At 49.8% G+C, this 18,864-nt stretch overlaps 1 protein-coding gene across 1 annotated transcript in view; it reads left to right on the top strand.

Moving 5' to 3' along the window:
• The window catches only part of LOC136610313 (uncharacterized), a 153,278-nt gene extending 138,116 nt beyond the window's left edge, over positions 1–15,162 (top strand). The window contains exon 6 of the mRNA XM_066589543.1: positions 14,662–15,162. Within this exon, the coding sequence (XP_066445640.1) occupies positions 14,662–15,162 (501 nt within the window). The remainder of the gene's footprint in view (positions 1–14,661) is intronic.
• The last annotated feature ends 3,702 nt before the right edge of the window (positions 15,163–18,864 follow it).

Genomic DNA, 18,864 nt, shown 5'->3' with positions numbered 1-18,864 from the left:
TTGAGGCACTACGTGTCCTCTCCACGTGTCCGTGGTTATATGCACCTTAACAGTAACAGCGTTGGTGGGAAATGGCCTCGCCGCCATCATGTCTTTGGGAAGCCTCTGTTTCCACACCCCAGTGACATACCATTAGCAGCGGTATAGGCAGAGCCCAGAATTATTAACATTTCAGCGGTAGCATTAGGGACAGGCCCCACTAACATATCACTAGCAGCATTATAGGGGGAGCACAGTATTAGTTCCATTTCAGTAATAGTAGCACTCAAGACAGGCCCCAGTAACAATTCCGAAGCAGCATTATAGCGGGAGCGCAGTCTTCGTTCCATTTCAGTAATAGTAGCACTCAAGACAGGCCCCAGTAACAATTCCGAAGCAGCAGTATAGTGGGAGCGCAGTCTTCGTTCCATTTCAGTAGCTGCAGTATAGACAAGGCCCAAGTTACATTTATGTAGCTAAAGTGTAGGCCAACCCCACACACCTTTCTGTACCATGAGTGCAGGCGAAGAACATACAAATTGCTATGATTACACTGTAGGTGAGGGCCCAAAAAAATTGGTGTACCAACAGTACTAATGTACCTCAGTAAAAATTGGCCATGCCCAACCAAGATGGCAGGTGAAACCCATTAATCGCTTTGGTTAATGTGGCTTAAGTGGTAACTAGGCCTGGAAGCAGCCCAGTTTAACGAAAAATTGTTTCAAGTTAAAGTTCCAACGCTTATAAGAGCATTGCAACGTATAAAAAATTTTTAGAAAAATTATATGAGTGAGCCTTGTGGCCCTAAGAAAAATTGCCCGTTCAGCGTGATTACGTGAGGTTTCAGGAGGAGGAGCAGGAGGAGGAATATTATACACAGATTGATGAAGCAGAAATGTCCCCGTTTTGGATGGTGAGAGAGAACGATGCTTCCATCCGCGGGTGCAGCCTACGTATTGCTTAGGTATCGCTGCTATCCGCTGGTGGAGAAGAGAAGTCTGGGGAAATCCAGGCTTTGTTCATCTTGATGAGTGTTAGCCTGTCGGCACTGTCGGTTGACAGGCGGGTAGGCTTATCTGTGATGATTCCCCCAGCCGCGCTAAACACCCTCTCTGACAAGACGCTAGCCGCAGGACAAGCAAGCACCTCCAGGGCATACAGCGCTAGTTCAGGCCACGTGTCCAGCTTCGACACCCAGTAGTTGTAGGTGGCAGAGGCGTCACGGAGGACGGTCGTGCGATCGGCTACGTACTCCCTCACCATCCTTTTACAGTGCTCCTGCCGACTCAGCCTTGACTGGGGAACGGTGACACAGTCTTGCTGGGGAGCCATAAAGCTGTCCAGGCCCTTAAAGACTGTTGCACTGCCTGGGATGTACATGCTGCTCGATCTCCGCACCTCCCCTGCTACCTGGCCCTCGGAACTGCGCCTTTTGCCACTAGCGCTGTCGGGTGGGAATTTTACCATCAGCTTGTCCGCAAGGGTCCTGTGGTATAGCAACACTCTCGAACCCCTTTCCTCTTCGGGAATGAGAGTGGGAAGGTTCTCCTTATAGCGTGGGTCGAGCAGTGTGTACACCCAGTAATCCGTAGTGGCCAGAATGCGTGTAACGCGAGGGTCACGAGAAAGGCATCCTAACATGAAGTCAGCCATGTGTGCCAGGGTACCTGTACGCAACACATGGCTGTCTTCACTAGGAAGATCACTTTGAGGATCCTCCTCCTCCTCAGGCCATACACGCTGAAATGATGACAGGCAAGCAGCATGGGTACCGTCAGCAGTGGGCCAAGCTGTCTCTTCCCCCTCCTCCTCATCCTCCTCATGCTCCTCCTCCTCCTCCTGAACGCGCTGAGATATAGACAGGAGGGTGCTCTGACTATCCAGCGACATACTGTCTTCCCCCGGCTCTGTTTCCGAGCGCAAAGCGTCTGCCTTTATGCTTTGCAGGGAACTTCTCAAGATGCATAGCAGAGGAATGGTGACGCTAATGATTGCAGCATCGCCGCTCACCACATGGGTAGACTGCTCAAAGTTTCGAAGGACCTGGCAGATGTCTGCCAACCAGGGCCACTCTTCTGAAAATAATTGAGGAGGCTGACTCCCACTGCGCCGCCCATGTTGGAGTTGGTATTCCACTATAGCTCTACGCTGCTCATAGAGCCTGGCCAACATGTGGAGCGTAGAGTTCCACCGTGTGGGCACGTCGCACAGCAGTCGGTGCACTGGCAGAGTAAACCGATGTTGCAGGGTCCGCAGGGTGGCAGCGTCCGTGTGGGACTTGCGGAAATGTGCGCAGAGCCGGCGCACCTTTCCGAGCAGGTCTGACAAGCGTGGGTAGCTTTTCAGAAAGCGCTGAACCACCAAATTAAAGACGTGGGCCAGGCATGGCACGTGCGTGAGGCTGCCGAGCTACAGAGCCGCCACCAGGTTATGGCCGTTGTCACACACGACCATGCCCGGTTGGAGGCTCAGCGGCGCAAGCCAGCGGTCGGTCTGCTCTGTCAGACCCTGCAGCAGTTCGTGGGCCGTGTGCCTCTTATCTCCTAAGCTGAGTAGTTTCAGCACGGCCTGCTGACGCTTGCCCTCCGCTGTGCTGCCACGACGCGCGACATCGACTGCTGGCGACGCGCTGCTGCTGCTGACACATCTTGATTGCGAGACAGAGGTTGCGTTGGAGGAGGAGGAGGAGGAGGAGGAGGGTGGTTTAGTGGAGGAAGCATACACCGCCGCAGATACCACCACCGAGCTGGGGCCCGCAATTCTGGGGGTGGGTAGGACGTGAGCGGTCCCAGGCTCTGACTCGGTCCCAGCCTCCACTAAATTCACCCAATGTGCCGTCAGGGAGATGTAGTGGCCCTGCCCGCCTGTGCTTGTCCACGTGTCTATTGTTAAGTGGACCTTGGCAGTAACTGCGTTGGTGAGGGCACGTACAATGTTGCGGGAGACGTGGTCGTGCAGGGCTGGGACGGCACATCGGGAAAAGTAGTGGCGACTGGGAACTGAGTAGCGCGGCGCCGCCGCCGCCATCATACTTTTGAAGGACTCCGTTTCCACAACCCTATACGGCAGCATCTCAAGGCTGATAAATTTGGCTATCTGGACGGTTAACGCTTGAGCGTGCGGGTGCGTGGCGGTGCACTTGCGCTTGCGCTCAAACACTTGCGCTAGCGACGGCTGGACGGTGCAGTGCGACACATTGCTGGATTGGGCCGAGGACAGCGGAGGTGAGGGTGTGGGTGCAGGCCAGGAGACGGTAGTGCCTGTGTCATCAGAGGGGGGTTGGATCTCAGTGGCAGGTTGGGGCACAGGGGGAGAGGCAGCGGTGCAAACCGGAGGCGGTGAACGGCCTTCGTCCCACCTTGTGGGGTGCTTGGCCATCATATGTCTGCGCATGCTGGTGGTGGTGAGGCTGTTGGTGGTGGCTCCCCGGCTGATCTTGGCGTGACAAAGGTTGCACACCACTGTTCGTCGGTCGTCAGACGTCTCTGTGAAAAACTGCCAGACCTTAGAGCACCTTGGCCTCTGCAGGGTGGCATGGCGCGAGGGTGCGCTTTGGGAAACAGTTGGTGGATTATTCGGTCTGGCCCTGCCTCTACCCCTGGCCACCGCACTGCCTCTTGCAACCTGCCCTGCTGCTGCCCTTGCCTCCCCCTCTGAAGACCTGTCCTGAGTAGGCGTTGCAAACCAGGTGGGGTCAGTCACCTCATCGTCCTGCTGCTCTTCCTCCGAATCCTCTGTGCGCTCCTCCCTCGGACTTACTGCCCTTACTACTACCTCACCGATAGACAACTGTGTCTCATCGTCATCGTCCTCCTCACCCACTGAAAGGTCTTGAGACAGTTGCCGGAAGTCCCCAGCCTCATCCCCCGGACCCCGGGAACTTTCCAATGGTTGGGCATCAGTGACGATAAACTCCTCTGGTGGGAGAGGAACCACTGCTGCCCAATCTGAGCAGGGGCTCGAGAACAGTTCCTGGGAGTCTTCCCGCTCCTGAGCAGGTGTCATTGTAGTGGAGTGAGGAGGCTGGGAGATAGGAGGAGCAGCAGACAGAGGATTCGAATTTGCAGCAGTGGACGGCGCAGAACTGTGGGTGGACGATAGGTTGCTCGAAGCACTTTCTGCCATCCACGACAGGACCTGCTCACACTGCTCATTTTCTAATAAAGGTCTCCCGCGTGGACCCATGAATTGTGCGATGAATGTCGGTACGCCAGAAACGTGCCTCTCTCGTAATCGCGCAGCAGTCGGCTGCGATACACCTGAATCAGGAGTTCGGCCTGTGCCCACACCCTCACTTGGCCCTCAGCGTCCTCGGCCGCGTCCACGTCCTCTAGGCCTACCCCTACCCCTCAGCATGCTGTATTACCAGTGATTTGATTTCCCAGGCAGGAAATAAATTGGCGCAAGCCTGCAGGCCAAATATACTTTTTTCCCTTTTTTTTAAAAGGAAAGGCCCACTGCGTCTATTCAATGAATAATAAGTTTAATAACTGTGCTGTGCCCCTGCAAATGTGTCACAGAACTTTAGTGTTGCAGAGTTATTAACTACAGCTGAGCAAGGAATTTCCCAGGCAGGAAAGAAAGTGGCGCAAGCCTGCTGTAAAACGTAGCTGGTTGCGTCTGATTTTTTTATGTTCTCCACGCAGCACACACGTACCCAGAGCCCCGAGGACTGTCAGAGGCAGGCCAAATATACTTTTTTCCCTTTTTTTTAAAAGGAAAGGCCCACTGCGTCTATTCAATGAATAATAAATTTAATAACTGTGTTGTGCCCCTGCAAATGTGTCACAGAACTTTAGTGTTGCAGAGTTATTAACTACAGCTGAGCAAGGAATTTCCCAGGCAGGAAAGAAAGTGGCGCAAGCCTGCTGTAAAACGTAGCTGGTTGCGTCTGATTTTTTTACGTTCTCCACGCAGCACAGGCGTACCCAGAGCCCCGAGGACTGTCAGAGGCAGGCCAAATATACTTTTTTCCCTTTTTTTTTAAAAGGAAAGGCCCACTTCGTCTATTCAATGAATAATATATGTCTTCTGGCCCTGCCTAATCAATTCTGTCCCTGTAGTATTAATGCAGGGTGCAATGCTCTGCACAGCCGATTTTGAGGAAAAAAAAATGCAACACAGCTAACAGCAGCCTGCACAGTACTCCACACGGTTAAATGTGGCCCTAGAAAGGACCGTTGGGGTTCTTGAAGCCTACACTCACTCCTAACACTCTCCCTGCCTAACCACCACTTCTGTCCCTAATACAGGGTGCAATGCTCTGCACAGCTGATTTTGAAAAAAAAAAAAATATATATACACTGCTAACAGCAGACTGCACATGGGTAGATGTGGCCCTAAGAAGGACCGTTGGGGTTCTTGAAGCCTACACTCACTACAAACACTCTCCCTACAGCAACTCCAACACAACTGGACTTTCCCTCAGCTAACTCACAAGGCATCTGAGCCGAGCCGCGGGAGGGGCCGACTTTTATACTCGGGTGACATCTGATCTCCCCAGCCACTCACTGCAGGGGGGTGGTATAGGGCTGGAACAACACAGGAGGAAGTTGTAATGCCTTCCCTGTCTTTCAATTGGCCAGAAAAGCGCGCTAACGTCTCAGAGAGGAAACTGAAAGTAACCGGAACATCGCGTGGTACTCGTTACGAGTAACGAGCATCCCGAACACGCTAATATTCGCCCGAGCATCAAGTTCGGACGAGTACGTTCGCTCATCTCTAATTTTAAACGTAATTAGTGTTGATTTGATCTAATTATATTCTAGGGATTTATGCTTGCTATATTATTTTTGGTTACATTAAGTTTTATGATTTATATGTTTTGCATAATTTTATTTACAGATATTTCTAGTAAATATGCTGTATAGTTAATAGTTTATTATAATTATACCGATCAGTATAACATTTGAACTGATATAACATCCTTTAATATGTGTGTTTGTTATTTGTATACGATGAGCTTGAGAAAGGCGACATGCCATCGCCGAAACGCATTGCTCTGTCACTAATAATTTAATAAAATGTATTAGAGTTTAAAAATACTTTTTTTCCCGTGAGCGCGAACATCCTTTATTTCTACGGTTTACTAGATTTTGTTGCAAGCACCCATATTGGTGTTACTTGATATATGTCTGCGGCTCCCCGTACATCCACGGATTTGGGACTGAAAGTACCTGCTTCAAGCCTCCCTGGACTACAGGTGTCAGCGAGGTACGTCTTGTCAGATTTACCTCGCTGTGCACCAGGTGAGTGTTTGACTGTCCAATTATTAAACTCACCTACTCAATTTACTTGGCGCATCCTTAACCTACTATAAGATTTTCCAAGACTACCTGAATGTTCCCTATGCTTTTGTTGGTCTATGGACAGATGGGACAAATGTGGAACTTTTTAGCACAAATACACAGCACTATGTTAGGAGGAAAAGAATACAGTGCACCAACACCAAAACCTCATCCAAGCATTGTAGAGACGGCCTTGCAATCATTGAGGGAACAATAAATTCTGAAGTTGATCAAAACATTTTACAATTAACAGCAAGCTGAAGAGATGATGAATGATGCAACAAGGTAATGACTAGAGATGAGCGAGCACCAAAATACTCGAGTGCTCGTTACTCGGGACGAACTTTTCGCGATGCTCGAGGGTTAGTTTAGAGTAACGAACCCCATTGAAGTCAATGGGCGACCCGAGCATTTTTGTATATCGCCGATGCTCGCTAAGGTTTTCATTTGTGAAAATCTGCAAACCCAAGAAAGTGATGGAAACGACACAGAAACGGATAGGGCAGGCGAGGGGCTACATGTTGGGCTGCATCTCAAGTTCCCAGGTCCCACTATTAAGCCACAATACCGGCAAGAGTGGGCCCCCCCCTCCCAACAACTTTTACTTCTGAAAAGCCCTCATTAGCATGGCATATCTTAGCTAAGCACCACACCACCTCCAACAAAGCACAATCACTGCCTGCATGACACTCCGCTGCCACTTCTCCTGGGTTAATTGCTGCCCCCCCCCCCGCACGACGCAGTGTCCACAGCGCACACCAAAGTGTCCCTGCGCAGCCTTCAGCCACACTCATGCCACACCACCCTCATGTCTATTTATAAGTGTGTCTGCCAGAGGAAAAGCAGGCACACACTGCAGAGGGTTGGCATGGCTAGGCAGCGACCTCCCCCATAAAAGGGGCAGGGCGATAGTCCACAATGCTGTACAGAAGCAATGAGAAATCCAATCCTGTGCCACCTCCATCTGGAGCTGCACACGTGGGCATAGCAATGGGGAACCCATGTGCCACACACTATTCATTCTGTCAAGGTGTCTGCATGCCCCAGTCAGACCGCGTTTTTTTATAAATAGTCACAGGCAGGTACAACTCCGCAATGGGAATTCCGTGTGCACCCACAGCATGGGTGGCTCCCTGGAACCCACCCGCTGTGCATAAACGTATCCCATTGCAGTGCCCATCACAGCTGAGGTAACGTCAGATTAAATGCAGGTGGACTTCGGCCCACACTGCATGCCCCAACCTGACCAGGGTTTTTAATTCATAGACACAGGCAGGTACAACTCTCTATTGTGAAGTCCCTGTGGACCGACAGCATGGGTGGCTCCCTGGAACCCACCGGCGGTACATAAATATATCCCATTGCATTGCCCATCACAGCTGAGGTAATGCCGTGCTTAATGCAGGTGGGCTTCGGCCCACACTGCATGCCCCAGTCAGACTGGGGTTCTTTAGAAGTGGACAGATGTAGTTACAACTCCGTGTGGACCAACAGCATGGGTGGCTCCCTGGAACCCACCGGCGGTACATAAATATATCCCATTGCATTGCCCATCACAGCTGAGGTAATGCCGTGCTTAATGCAGGTGGGCTTCGGCCCACACTGCATGCCCCAGTCAGACTGGGGTTCTTTAGAAGTGGACAGATGTAGTTACAACTCCGTGTGGACCCACAGCATGGGTGGCTCCATGGAACCCACCGGCGGTACATAAATATATTCCATTGCATTGCCCATCACAGCTGAGGTAATGTCGTGCTTAATGCAGGTGGGCTTCGGCCCACACTGCATGCCCCAGTCAGACTGGGGTTCTTTAAAAGTGGACAGATGTAGTTACAAGTCCCTGTGGACCCACCGCATGGGTGGGTGCCAGGAAGCCACCGGCGGAACATAAATATATCCCATTGCATTGCCCATCACAGCTGAGGTAACGTCAGCTGTAATGCAGGTGGGCAAAAAATTAATTGGATTACACTGTAGGCGAGGGCCCCCAAAAATTGGTGTACCAACTGTACTAATGTACCTGAGAAAAATTGCCCATGCCCAACCAAGAGGGCTGGTGAAACCCATTAATCGCTTTGGTTAATGTGGCTTAATTGGTAACTAGGCCTGGAGGCAGCCCAGTTTAAATAAAAATTGGTTCACGTGGAAGTTTCAACGCTTTAATGAGCATTGAAACGTAAAAAAATTGTTTACAAAAATTATATGACTGAGCCTTGTGGGCGGGAGAAAAATTGCCCGTTCGGCGTGATTACGTGAGGTTTCAGGAGAAGGAGCAGGAGGAGGAGGATGAATATAATACACCGATTGATGAAGCTAAAAGGTCCCCATTTTTTATGGTGATAGAGAACGATGCTTCCATCCGCGGGTGCAGCCTACGTATAGTTTAGGTACCGCTGCTGTCCGCTGGTGGAGAAGAGAAGTCTGGGGAAATCCAGGCTTTGTTCATCTTTATGAGTGTAAGCCTGTCGGCACTGTCAGTTGACAGGCGGGTACGCTTATCCGTGATGATTCCCCCAGCCGCACTAAACACCCTCTCTGACAAGACGCTAGCCGCAGGGCAAGCAAGCACCTCCAGGGCATACAGCGCGAGTTCAGGCCACGTGTCCAGCTTTGACACCTAGTAGTTGTAGGTGGCAGAGGCGTCACGGAGGACGGTCGTGCGATTGGCTACGTACTCTCCCACCATTCTTTTACAATGCTCCCGCCGACTCAGCCTTGACTGGGGAGCGGTGACACAGTCTTGCTGGGGAGCCATAAAGCTGGCAAAGGCCTTAGAGAGTGTTCCCCTGCCTGCGCTGTACATGCTGCCTGATCTCCGCGCCTCCCCTGCTACCTGGCCCTCGGAACTGCGCCTTCTGCCACTAGCGCTGTCGGATGGGAATTTTACCATTAGTTTGTCCACCAGGGTCCTGTGGTATAGCATCACTCTCGAATCCCTTTCCTCTTCGGGTATGAGAGTGGAAAGGTTCTCCTTATACCGTGGGTCGAGCAGTGTGTACACCCAGTAATCCGTAGTGGCCAGAGTGCGTCTAACGCAAGGGTCACGAGAAAGGCATCCTAACATGAAGTCAGCCATGTGTGCCAGGGTACCTGTACGCAACACATGTCTGTCTTCACTAGGAAGATCACTTTCAGGATCCTCCTCCTCCTCCTCCTCCTCCTCCTCAGGCCATACACACTGAAAGGATGACAGGCAAGCAGCATGGGTACCGTCAGCAGTGGGCCAAGCTGTCTCTTCCCCCTCCTCCTCCTCCTCCTGAATGCGCTGAGATATAGACAGGAGGGTGCTCTGACTATCCAGCAACATACTGTCTTCCCCCGGCTCTGTTTCCGAGCGCAAAGCGTCTGCCTTTATGCTTTGCAGGGAACTTCTCAAGAGGCATAGCAGAGGAATGGTGACGCTAATAATTGCAGCATCACTGCTCACCACCTGGGTAGACTCCTCAAAGTTTCCAAGGACCTGGCAGATGTCTGCCAACCAGGCCCACTCTTCTGTAAAGAATTGAGGAGGCTGACTCCCATTACGCCACCCATGTTGGAGTTGGTATTCCACTATAGCTCTACGCTGCTCATAGAGCCTGGCCAACATGTGGAGCGTAGAGTTCCACCGTGTGGGCACGTCGCACAGCAGTCGGTGCACTGGCAGATTAAACCGATGTTGCAGGGTCCGCAGGGTGGCAGCGTCCGTGTTGATCTTGCGGAAATGTGCGCAGAGCCGGCGCACCTTTCCGAGCAGGTCTGACAAGCGTGGGTAGCTTTTCAAAAACCGCTGAACCACCAAATTAAAGACGTGGGCCAGGCATGGCACGTGCGTGAGGCTGCCGAGCTGCAGAGCCGCCACCAGGTTACGGCCGTTGTCACACACGACCATGCCAGGTTGGAGGCTCAGCGGCGAAAGCCAGCGGTCGGTCTGCTCTGTCAGACCCTGCAACAGTTCGGGGCCCGTGCCCCTACTCTCCTAAGCTGAGTAGTTTCAGCACGTCCTGCTGACGCTTGCCCACCGCTGTGCTGCCGCGTGACACCGACTGCTGGGGACGCGCTGCTGCTGACACATCTTGATTGCGAGACAGAGATTGCGTAGGAGGAGGAGGGTGGTTTAGTGGAGGAAGCATACACCGCCGCAGATACCAGCACCGAGCTGGGGCCCGCAATTCTGGGGGTGGGAAGGACGTGAGCGGTCCCAGGCTCTGACTCGGTCCCGGCCTCCACTAAATTCACCCAATGTGCTGTCAGGGAGATATAGTGGCCCTGCCCGCCTGTGCTTGTCCACGTGTCCGTTGTTAAGTGGACCTTGGCAGTAACCGCGTTGGTGAGGGCGCTAACAATGTTGCAGGAGACGTGGTCGTGCAGGGCTGGGATGGCACATCGGGAAAAGTAGTGGCGACTGGGAACCAAGTAGCGCGGGGCCGCCGCCGCCATCATGTTTTTGAAAGCCTCCGTTTCCACAAGCCTATACGGCAGCATCTCCAGGCTGATCAATTTGGCTATGTGCACGTTTAACGCTTGAGTGTGCGGGTGCGTGGCGGCGTACTTGCGCTTGCGCTCAAACAGTTGCGCTAGCGACGGCTGGACGGTGCGCTGAGAGACATTGCTGGATGGAGCCGAGGACAGCGGAGGTGAGGGTGTGGGTGCAGGCCGGGAGACGGTAGTGCCTGTGTACTGAGAGGGGGGTTGGATCTCAGTGGCAGGTTGGGGCACAGGGGGAGAGGCAGTGGTGCAAACCGGAGGCGGTGAACGGCCTTCGTCCCACCTTGTGGGGTGCTTGGCCATCATATGCCTGTGCATGCTGGTGGTGGTGGCTCCCTGGCTGATCTTGGCGCGACAAACCTTGCACACCACAGTTCGTCGGTCGTCTGCACTCTCAGTGAAAAACTGCCAGACCTTTGAGCACCTCGGCCTCTGCAGGGTGGCATGGCGCGAGGGGGCGCTTTGGGAAACAGTTGGTGGATTAATCGGTCTGGACCTGCCTCTACCCCTGGCCACCGCACTGCCTCTTCCAACCTGCCCTGCTGCTGCACTTGCCTCCCCCTCTGAAGACCTGTCCTCAGTAGGCTTAGCAAACCAGGTGGGGTCAGTCACCTCATCGTCCTGCTGCTCTTCCTCCGAATCCTCTGTGCGCTCCTCCCTCGGACTTACTGCCCTTACTACTACCTCACTGATAGACAACTGTGTCTCATCGTCATCGTCCTCCTCACTCACTGAAAGCTCTTGAGACAGTTGCCGGAAGTCCCCAGTCTCCTCACCCGGATCCCGGGAACTTTCCAAAGGTTGGGCATCGGTCATGAGAAACTCCTCAGGTGATAGACGATCTATTTTTTCGCACTCAAGGCCGAGACCCGAGAACAGTTCCTGGGAGCCTGCCTGCTCTTCTGAATGTGTCATTTGCTGGGAGGGAGGAGGCTGGGAGAAGGGAGGAGCAGCAGCGAGAGGATTCAGGGATGCAACAGTGGACGGCGTAGAAGACTGGGTGGTGACGGTGGATAGTTTGCTGGATGCACTTTTTGCCATCCACGACACGACCTGCTCACACTGCTCAGTTTCTAATAAAGGTCTACCGCGTGGACCCATTAATTGTGAGATGAATCTGGGGACCCCAGAAACTTGCCTCTCTCCTAATCCCGCAGCAGTCGGCTGCGATACACCTGGACCTGGAGCTCGGCCTGTGCCCACACTCTGACTTGGGCCTCCGCGTCCTCGCCCGCGTCCACGTCCTCTAGGCATACCCCTACCCCTCATCATGGTGTATTACGAGTAGAGCAGAAACAGAACGCTGTAATTAAATGTGCCGCTTATTGGCCTGTGGTTGGAGGCTGACTTCGCTTACGGAACGCACAACAGAGCCAGGAAACAATTATGCGCAAGCCTGTAGTGAGACCTAGGTGCGTATGACTGAGCTACTGGAATTCACAGCGCAGAACCAGTCAAGTGGACAAAGGCCAGTGGTAGGCCTTAAGTATTTTGCTTCAATTTTTTAAAATGGTGAGGTGAAAAACCAGACAGACACCGTATGCAGTGTATATATGTATACTCTTTCCCTCTGGCGGGATGACGGCGATCATGTAACGGACACAGCAGAGCCAGGAAACAATTATGCGCAAGTCTGTAGTGAGACCTAGGTGCGTATGACTGAGCTACTGGAATTCACAGCGAAGAACCAGTCAAGTGGCCAAAGGCCAGTGGTAGGCCTTAAGTATTTTGCTTCAATTTTTTAAAATGGTGAGGTGAAAAACCAGACAGACACCGTATGCAGCGTATATATGTATACTCTTTCCCTCTGGCGGGATGACGGCGATCATGTAACGGACACAGCAGAGCCAGGAAACAATTATGCGCAAGCCTGCTGTAACGCTTAACTGGGTAATAATGAGCGACTACTACCCCCAGCACACACGCAGTAAACTGTACACTGTCACAGGCAGCCCAAATATAGCATTTTTTTCCAATTTTTGGGAAAAAGCCCACTGCCTATATAGCCTGTATATGGATTTCGCTGTTGGAGGATGACTGTGGTTATTGAAAGCACAGTGCAGCCAGAAAAAATTATGCGCAAGGCTGAATATTAATGAGCGACTACTACCCCCAGCAGACACGCAGTAAACTGTAGACGGTCACAGGCTTAGCTGGGTAATAATGAGCGACTACTACCCCCAGCACACACGCAGTAAACTGAAGACGGTCACAGGCAGCCCAAATATAGTATTTTTTTCCCAATTTTTGGGAAAAAGCCCACTGCCTATATAGCCTGTATATTGATTTCCCTGATGGAGGATGACTGTGGTTATTAAAAAGCACAGTGCAGCCAGAAAAAAATATGCGCAAGGCTGGATATTAATGAGCGACTACTACCCCCAGCAGACACGCAGTAAACTGTAGACGGTCACAGGCTTAGCTGGGTAATAATGAGCGACTACTACCCCCAGCACACACGCAGTAAACTGAAGACGGTCACAGGCAGCCCAAATATAGTATTTTTTTCCCAATTTTTGGGAAAAAGCCCACTGCCTATATAGCCTGTATATTGATTTCCCTGATGGAGGATGACTGTGGTTATTGAAAGCACAGTGCAGCCAGAAAAAAATATGCGCAAGGCTGGATATCAATGAGCGACTACTACCCCCAGCAGACACGCAGTAAACTGTAGACGGTCACAGGCTTAGCTGGGTAATAATGAGCGACTACTACCCCCAGCACACACGCAGTAAACTGAAGACGGTCACAGGCAGCCCAAATATAGTATTTTTTTCCCAATTTTTGGGAAAAAGCCCACTGCCTATATAGCCTGTATATTGATTTCCCTGATGGAGGATGACTGTGGTTATTGAAAGCACAGTGCAGCCAGAAAAAAGTATGCGCAAGGCTGCAGTAACACCTAGCTGGGTAATAGTGAGCGACTACTACCCCCAGCAGACACACAGTAAACTGAACACGGTCACAGGCAGCCCAAATTTTTTTTTCCCAATTTTTTTAAAAAAGCCAACTGCCTATAAAGCCAGTATATCTCTTTCCCTGTACCACTGTCCCTGCCTCACCAGTACTGCCCCTATACTCAGTAAAATGACTGCAGACTGAGGACGCTATTGTCTGCACGCCCGATATACAAAAAAAAAAAAAAAAAAGTACAAAACTGCTAAAAGCAGCCTTAACAGTACTGCACACGGTCAGATGTGGCCCTAAGAAGGACCATTGGGGTTCTTGAAGACGAAGATAACAGCCTAACACTCTCCCTATAGCAGCTACAGCAGGACGGCACTTTCCCTAATGTCTCTTAGCATGCATCTGTGGCGAGCCGCGGCCGACCCCAGTTTATATACTCGGGTGTCACCTGATCTCCCCAGCCACTCACTGCAGGGGGGTGGGATAGGGCTGGAACTTCACAGGAGGAAGTTGTAATGCCTTCCATGTCTTTCTATTGGCCAGAAAACGGCGCAAACTTTTCTGGGAAGAAAATGGAAGTGACTCGAACATCGCGTGGTGCTCGTCTCGAGTAACTAATACCCTAATACTCAAACGAGTATCAAGCTCGGACGTGTACGCTCACTCATCTCTAATTATAACCAGAAAATAGTCGATGAGGGAATTAACAAAAATAATTAAAAGGCTTTTTATAGAAAGCATAAAAAATTAATCAATGGTATTATTTATAGAACCTCATTGAGCCCGTTGGGGACTAGGGTATGTCATGCACCTGCATGCTTTACGTTCGATTCAGTGTGTCACTTTTCTTATGTATTCACAAATTCTGAGTTGATTGGGTGTAAAAAAAAATTGGGGGGAAGCAATTTTTGCTGCCAGGAAAACACAATTTACTTAAAATTCAACTTTTTTCCAAAAAAGTAGACTATTTTCATCATAAAATTTGCTATTATCGGTAATTATTTCTGTGCCTGTGTGCCAGCGTGAAGATAAGAAACACCTCATATGTGATAGCGAGAAGGTGTTTCGCGCCAAAGAGCATGCTATGAAGTACTCAAGAGCAGAGGAGAATTCCAGTGTTACAAAAAGTAACATCACTGGCTTTTTTGTTGATAGCAGGAAGGAAAACACTCTAATTCTTATGCATGATGAGACCACAGGCACCTTCAGGAAATGCACCATCAAGGAAAGTCATATGACCGTTACAGAAGGCCCTGCAGGTCGCTATCTTACTCACTATACATTAGAGCCCAAAACAAGAGCAGCAAAACTGGCCAGTCTGCAAGTGGATTATTCGACTGGTTTAAATTGCAGAGGTATAGATCTTAGCCTCAAACTAATTGGCAGGGATACCACTTATGATACGTCTGGCTGGAAGAGAGCCATGCTTCACTGTGTTGAAGAACTCCTCACGGGAAGACTTTTTAGGTATGTTTGCTGGCTTCACATCAATGAGCAGCCATTCGATCATATTTTGGCTTGATGGACCAACCTCTTCAGATAAAGGCTGGTGTGGTACAGCTGGTAGACTCTTTTCCAAAGTTAAGACTCTAGATAGAAAGACTGAATTTGAGCCAATTCCATTTCTGGAAGCTCTTGTTGATATCAGTGAGAATATTGCTAGCCCAATGAGCACTGACAGCGTAGTAGCATGGAAGTATTTTCATGCAATAGAGAAAGGCAAGCTTGGTCCTAAAGTAGCATTTCCTAAATGTGGTCAACTGTCGCACAGTAGGTGGCTTACTTGTGGTATGAGGTGCATGCTGCTCTATATGAGCTAGCATGATCTTGGACCTGAGGATACGGAGGTTTTGAAGCTGCTTGCAACCTGGAAACAAGGAAAGACTTTCTAAAAGTGTTCCAAGCTTAACCCCTTCCCGCTCCATGACGTACCGGTACGTCATAGGAGGTGAGTACTTAGCGCAAAATGACGTACCGGTACGTCATCGGGATAGCGCGAGATCATGACTGACCTCGCGCTATCCCGCAGCAGGAGCCGGCTGTCAGTCACAGCCGGCGTCCCGCTGCAACAGCAGGGGGGCATCGGAGATGCGTTCCCTGCTGTTAACCCCTTCCCTGCCGCGATCTAAGTAGATCGCAGCAGGGAAAGAGTTCACAGAGGGAGCTCGCTCCCTCTGTGTCTCCGACCGGCTCTCGCGATGTCATTGCGAGAGCGCGGCCTGTCACCATGGCAACAGGACACCAGACACTGGCGTCCTCTATTGCCTATGCCTATGATCGCTGTATAAGCGATAAGGAATGGCAGAGCAGTAGCTCTGCCATGCCTTATCACAGCGATCATAGGCACAGTGCTGCAAGTCCCTCAGAGGGACTCAAATAGTGTAAAAAAAATGAAAATAAAAATGTAATAAAAGAAAAATGTAAAAAAAACCCCTTTTTTATGCTTTTTCTAATATTAGCATAAAAAAAGGTAAAAAAAAATTAAAACCCCACATATTGGGTAATGACGCGTCCGTAATAATGTGTACAAAAAGTTGAACACGCTTTTTATTTTGTACGGCAAAAAGCGTAAAAAAAAAGCTAAAAAACAGAGGCAAAATGCTAATTTTTGGCATTATGCCTCCCAAAAAATGCAATAAAAGTGATCAAAAAAGCTGTACATTCCCCAAAATGGTACCAATAAAGAAGGCAGCTCGTCTCACAAAAAATAAGCCCTTATAGAGCTCTGTACATAGAAAAATAAAAAAGTTACAGGACTTTGAAAGCAGCTATAGAGAAAAAAAGAATTTCCAAAAAAAAAGGGTTTTTATTGCAAAAAAGTGTAAAAAAAACCTAAAAAAAATATAAGAATTTTGGTATTGTTGTAACCGTACCGACCCGCAGAAAAAATTTAGTGTGTGATGTATGCTGCATGATTAACGTAAAAAAAAAAAAATCTATGGCAGAATTGATGTGTTTTCTCTCCCTGTTATCATAAAAAAAATAAAAGTTTTACGATATAGCCTATGTACCCAAAAGTGTCACCGATAAAAGCTACAGCTCGCCACGCAAAAAACAAGCCCTTATAAGGCCGCGTCGACGAAAAAATTAAAAAGTTATGGCTTTTGAAAAATGGAGATGGAAAAATACCTAAAATCGCTTGGTCCTCAACGCCAAAATAGGCCATGTCATTAAGGGGTTAAATTATAGCTAATAACTATATCACTGACTGTTTGGAGTTTTAATTTTGTGCACTAAAACAGAATGCGGATACACTTTTTGCAGTTCATTCATTATTCGTAAGCACATTGTTTTATCACCTGCTTGTTCTTATGTTGTAATTTACTGGCGTTTTATTACTAGCAGTGACTAAAGTAGGTTTTATTTTACTTCCATCTTGCATTTTAATTATTAAATAAATGTTATTAATTGATACTAAATGTCTCTAAACTGTCAATAAAAGGCAAGCGTAATTTGATTAATATGAACATTATCGAGTACTTTTAATTACCATTTCCTGGTAGGTAAACCTCAATATTTTACAAAAATAATACCAGAAATGAAATCTCCATATCCAAATGCATTAGGTTCCAAATGTGCTAGCCAATGTATAAAACATCACGATTTATACTGATTAGAGATGAGCGAACGTGTTCGTCCGAGCTTGATATTCGTGCGAATATTAGGGTGTTCGGGATGCTCGTTACTCGTAACGAGTACCACGCGGTGTTCCGGTTACTTTCAGTTTCCTCTCTGAGACGTTAGCGCGCTTTTCTGGCCAATTGAAAGACAGGGAAGGCATTACAACTTCCCCCTGTGACGTTCCAGCCCTATACCACCCCCCTGCTGTGAGTGGCTGGGGCGATCAGATGTCACCCGAGTATAAAAGTCGGCCCCTCCCGCGGCTCGCCACACATGCCTTGTGAGTTAGCTGAGGGAAAGTACTATCGTGCTGGTGCTGCTGTAGGGAGAGCGTTAGGAGTTAGTGTAGGCTTCAAGAACCCCAAAGGTTCTTCTTAGGGCCACATCTACCTGTGTGCAGGCTGCTGCTAGCAGTGTTTTTTTTTTCTCAAAATCGGCAGTGCAGAGCATTGCACCCGGTATTAGGGACAGAAGTGGTGCTTAGGCAGGGAGAGTGTTAGGAGTGAGTGTAGCCTTCAAGAACTTCAACGGTCCTTTCTAGGGCCAAATTTAAGCGTGTGCAGTACTGTGCTGGCTGCTGTTAGCAGTGTTGCATATTTTTTTTTTTTCTAAAAATCGTCTGTGCAGAGCATTGCACCCTCCATTGATACTACAGGGACAGAATTGTGTAGGCAGGGCCACAACACAGTTATTGTTCATTGAATATATGCAGTGGGTCCTTCCCTTTGCAAAAAAGGAAAAGAAATTATATTTGGCCTGCCTGTGTCAGTCCTAAGGTCTCCGTGTACGTGTGTGCTGCGTGGACAACGTACAAAAATCAGACGCAACCAGCTACGGTTTACTGCAGGCTTGCGCCATTGTCTTTCCTGACTGGCAAATACCTGCTCTGCTAGAGTTAATAACTCTGCTACACTATAGTTGTGTGACACTTTTTGAGGGCCACACCACAGATATTAAACTTCTTGTTCATTGAATATACGCAGTGGGTCCTTCCCTTTGCAAAAAAGCGAAAACATTATATTTGGCCTGCAGGCTTGCGCCAATTTATTTCCTGCCTGGGAAATCAAATCACTGGTAATACAGCATGCTGAGGAGTAGGGGTAAGCCTAGAGGACGTGGACGTGGCCGAGGACGCGTAGGCCGAAGTGAGGGTGTGGGCACAGGCCGAGCTCCTGATCCAGGTGTGTCGCAGCCGACTGCTGCGCGATTAGGAGAGAGGCACGTTTCTGGCGTCCCCACATTCATCGCCCAATTAATGGGTCCACGCGGCAGACCTTTATTAGAAAATGAGCAGTGTGAGCAGGTCCTGTCCTGGATGGCAGAAAGTGCTTCGAGCAACCTATCGTCCAGCCACAGTTCTGCGCCGTCCACTGCTGCAAATCCGAATCCTCTGTCTGCTGCTCCTCCTTCCTCCCAGCCTCCTCACTCCACTACAATGACACCTGCTCAGGAGCGGGAACACTCCCAGGAACTGTTCTCGGGCCCCTGCTTAGATTGGGCAGCAGTGGTTCCTCTCCCACCAGAGGAGTTTATCGTCACTGATGCCCAACCATTCGAAAGTTCCCGGGGTCCGGGGGAAGAGGCTGGGGACTTCCGCCAACTG

Source organism: Eleutherodactylus coqui, chromosome 2 (assembly GCF_035609145.1).
Source record: "Eleutherodactylus coqui strain aEleCoq1 chromosome 2, aEleCoq1.hap1, whole genome shotgun sequence".
Taxonomy (NCBI): domain Eukaryota; kingdom Metazoa; phylum Chordata; class Amphibia; order Anura; family Eleutherodactylidae; genus Eleutherodactylus; species Eleutherodactylus coqui.
The sequence above is the reverse complement of the archived record's forward strand: the minus strand, read 5'-3'. Positions and strand labels throughout refer to the sequence as shown.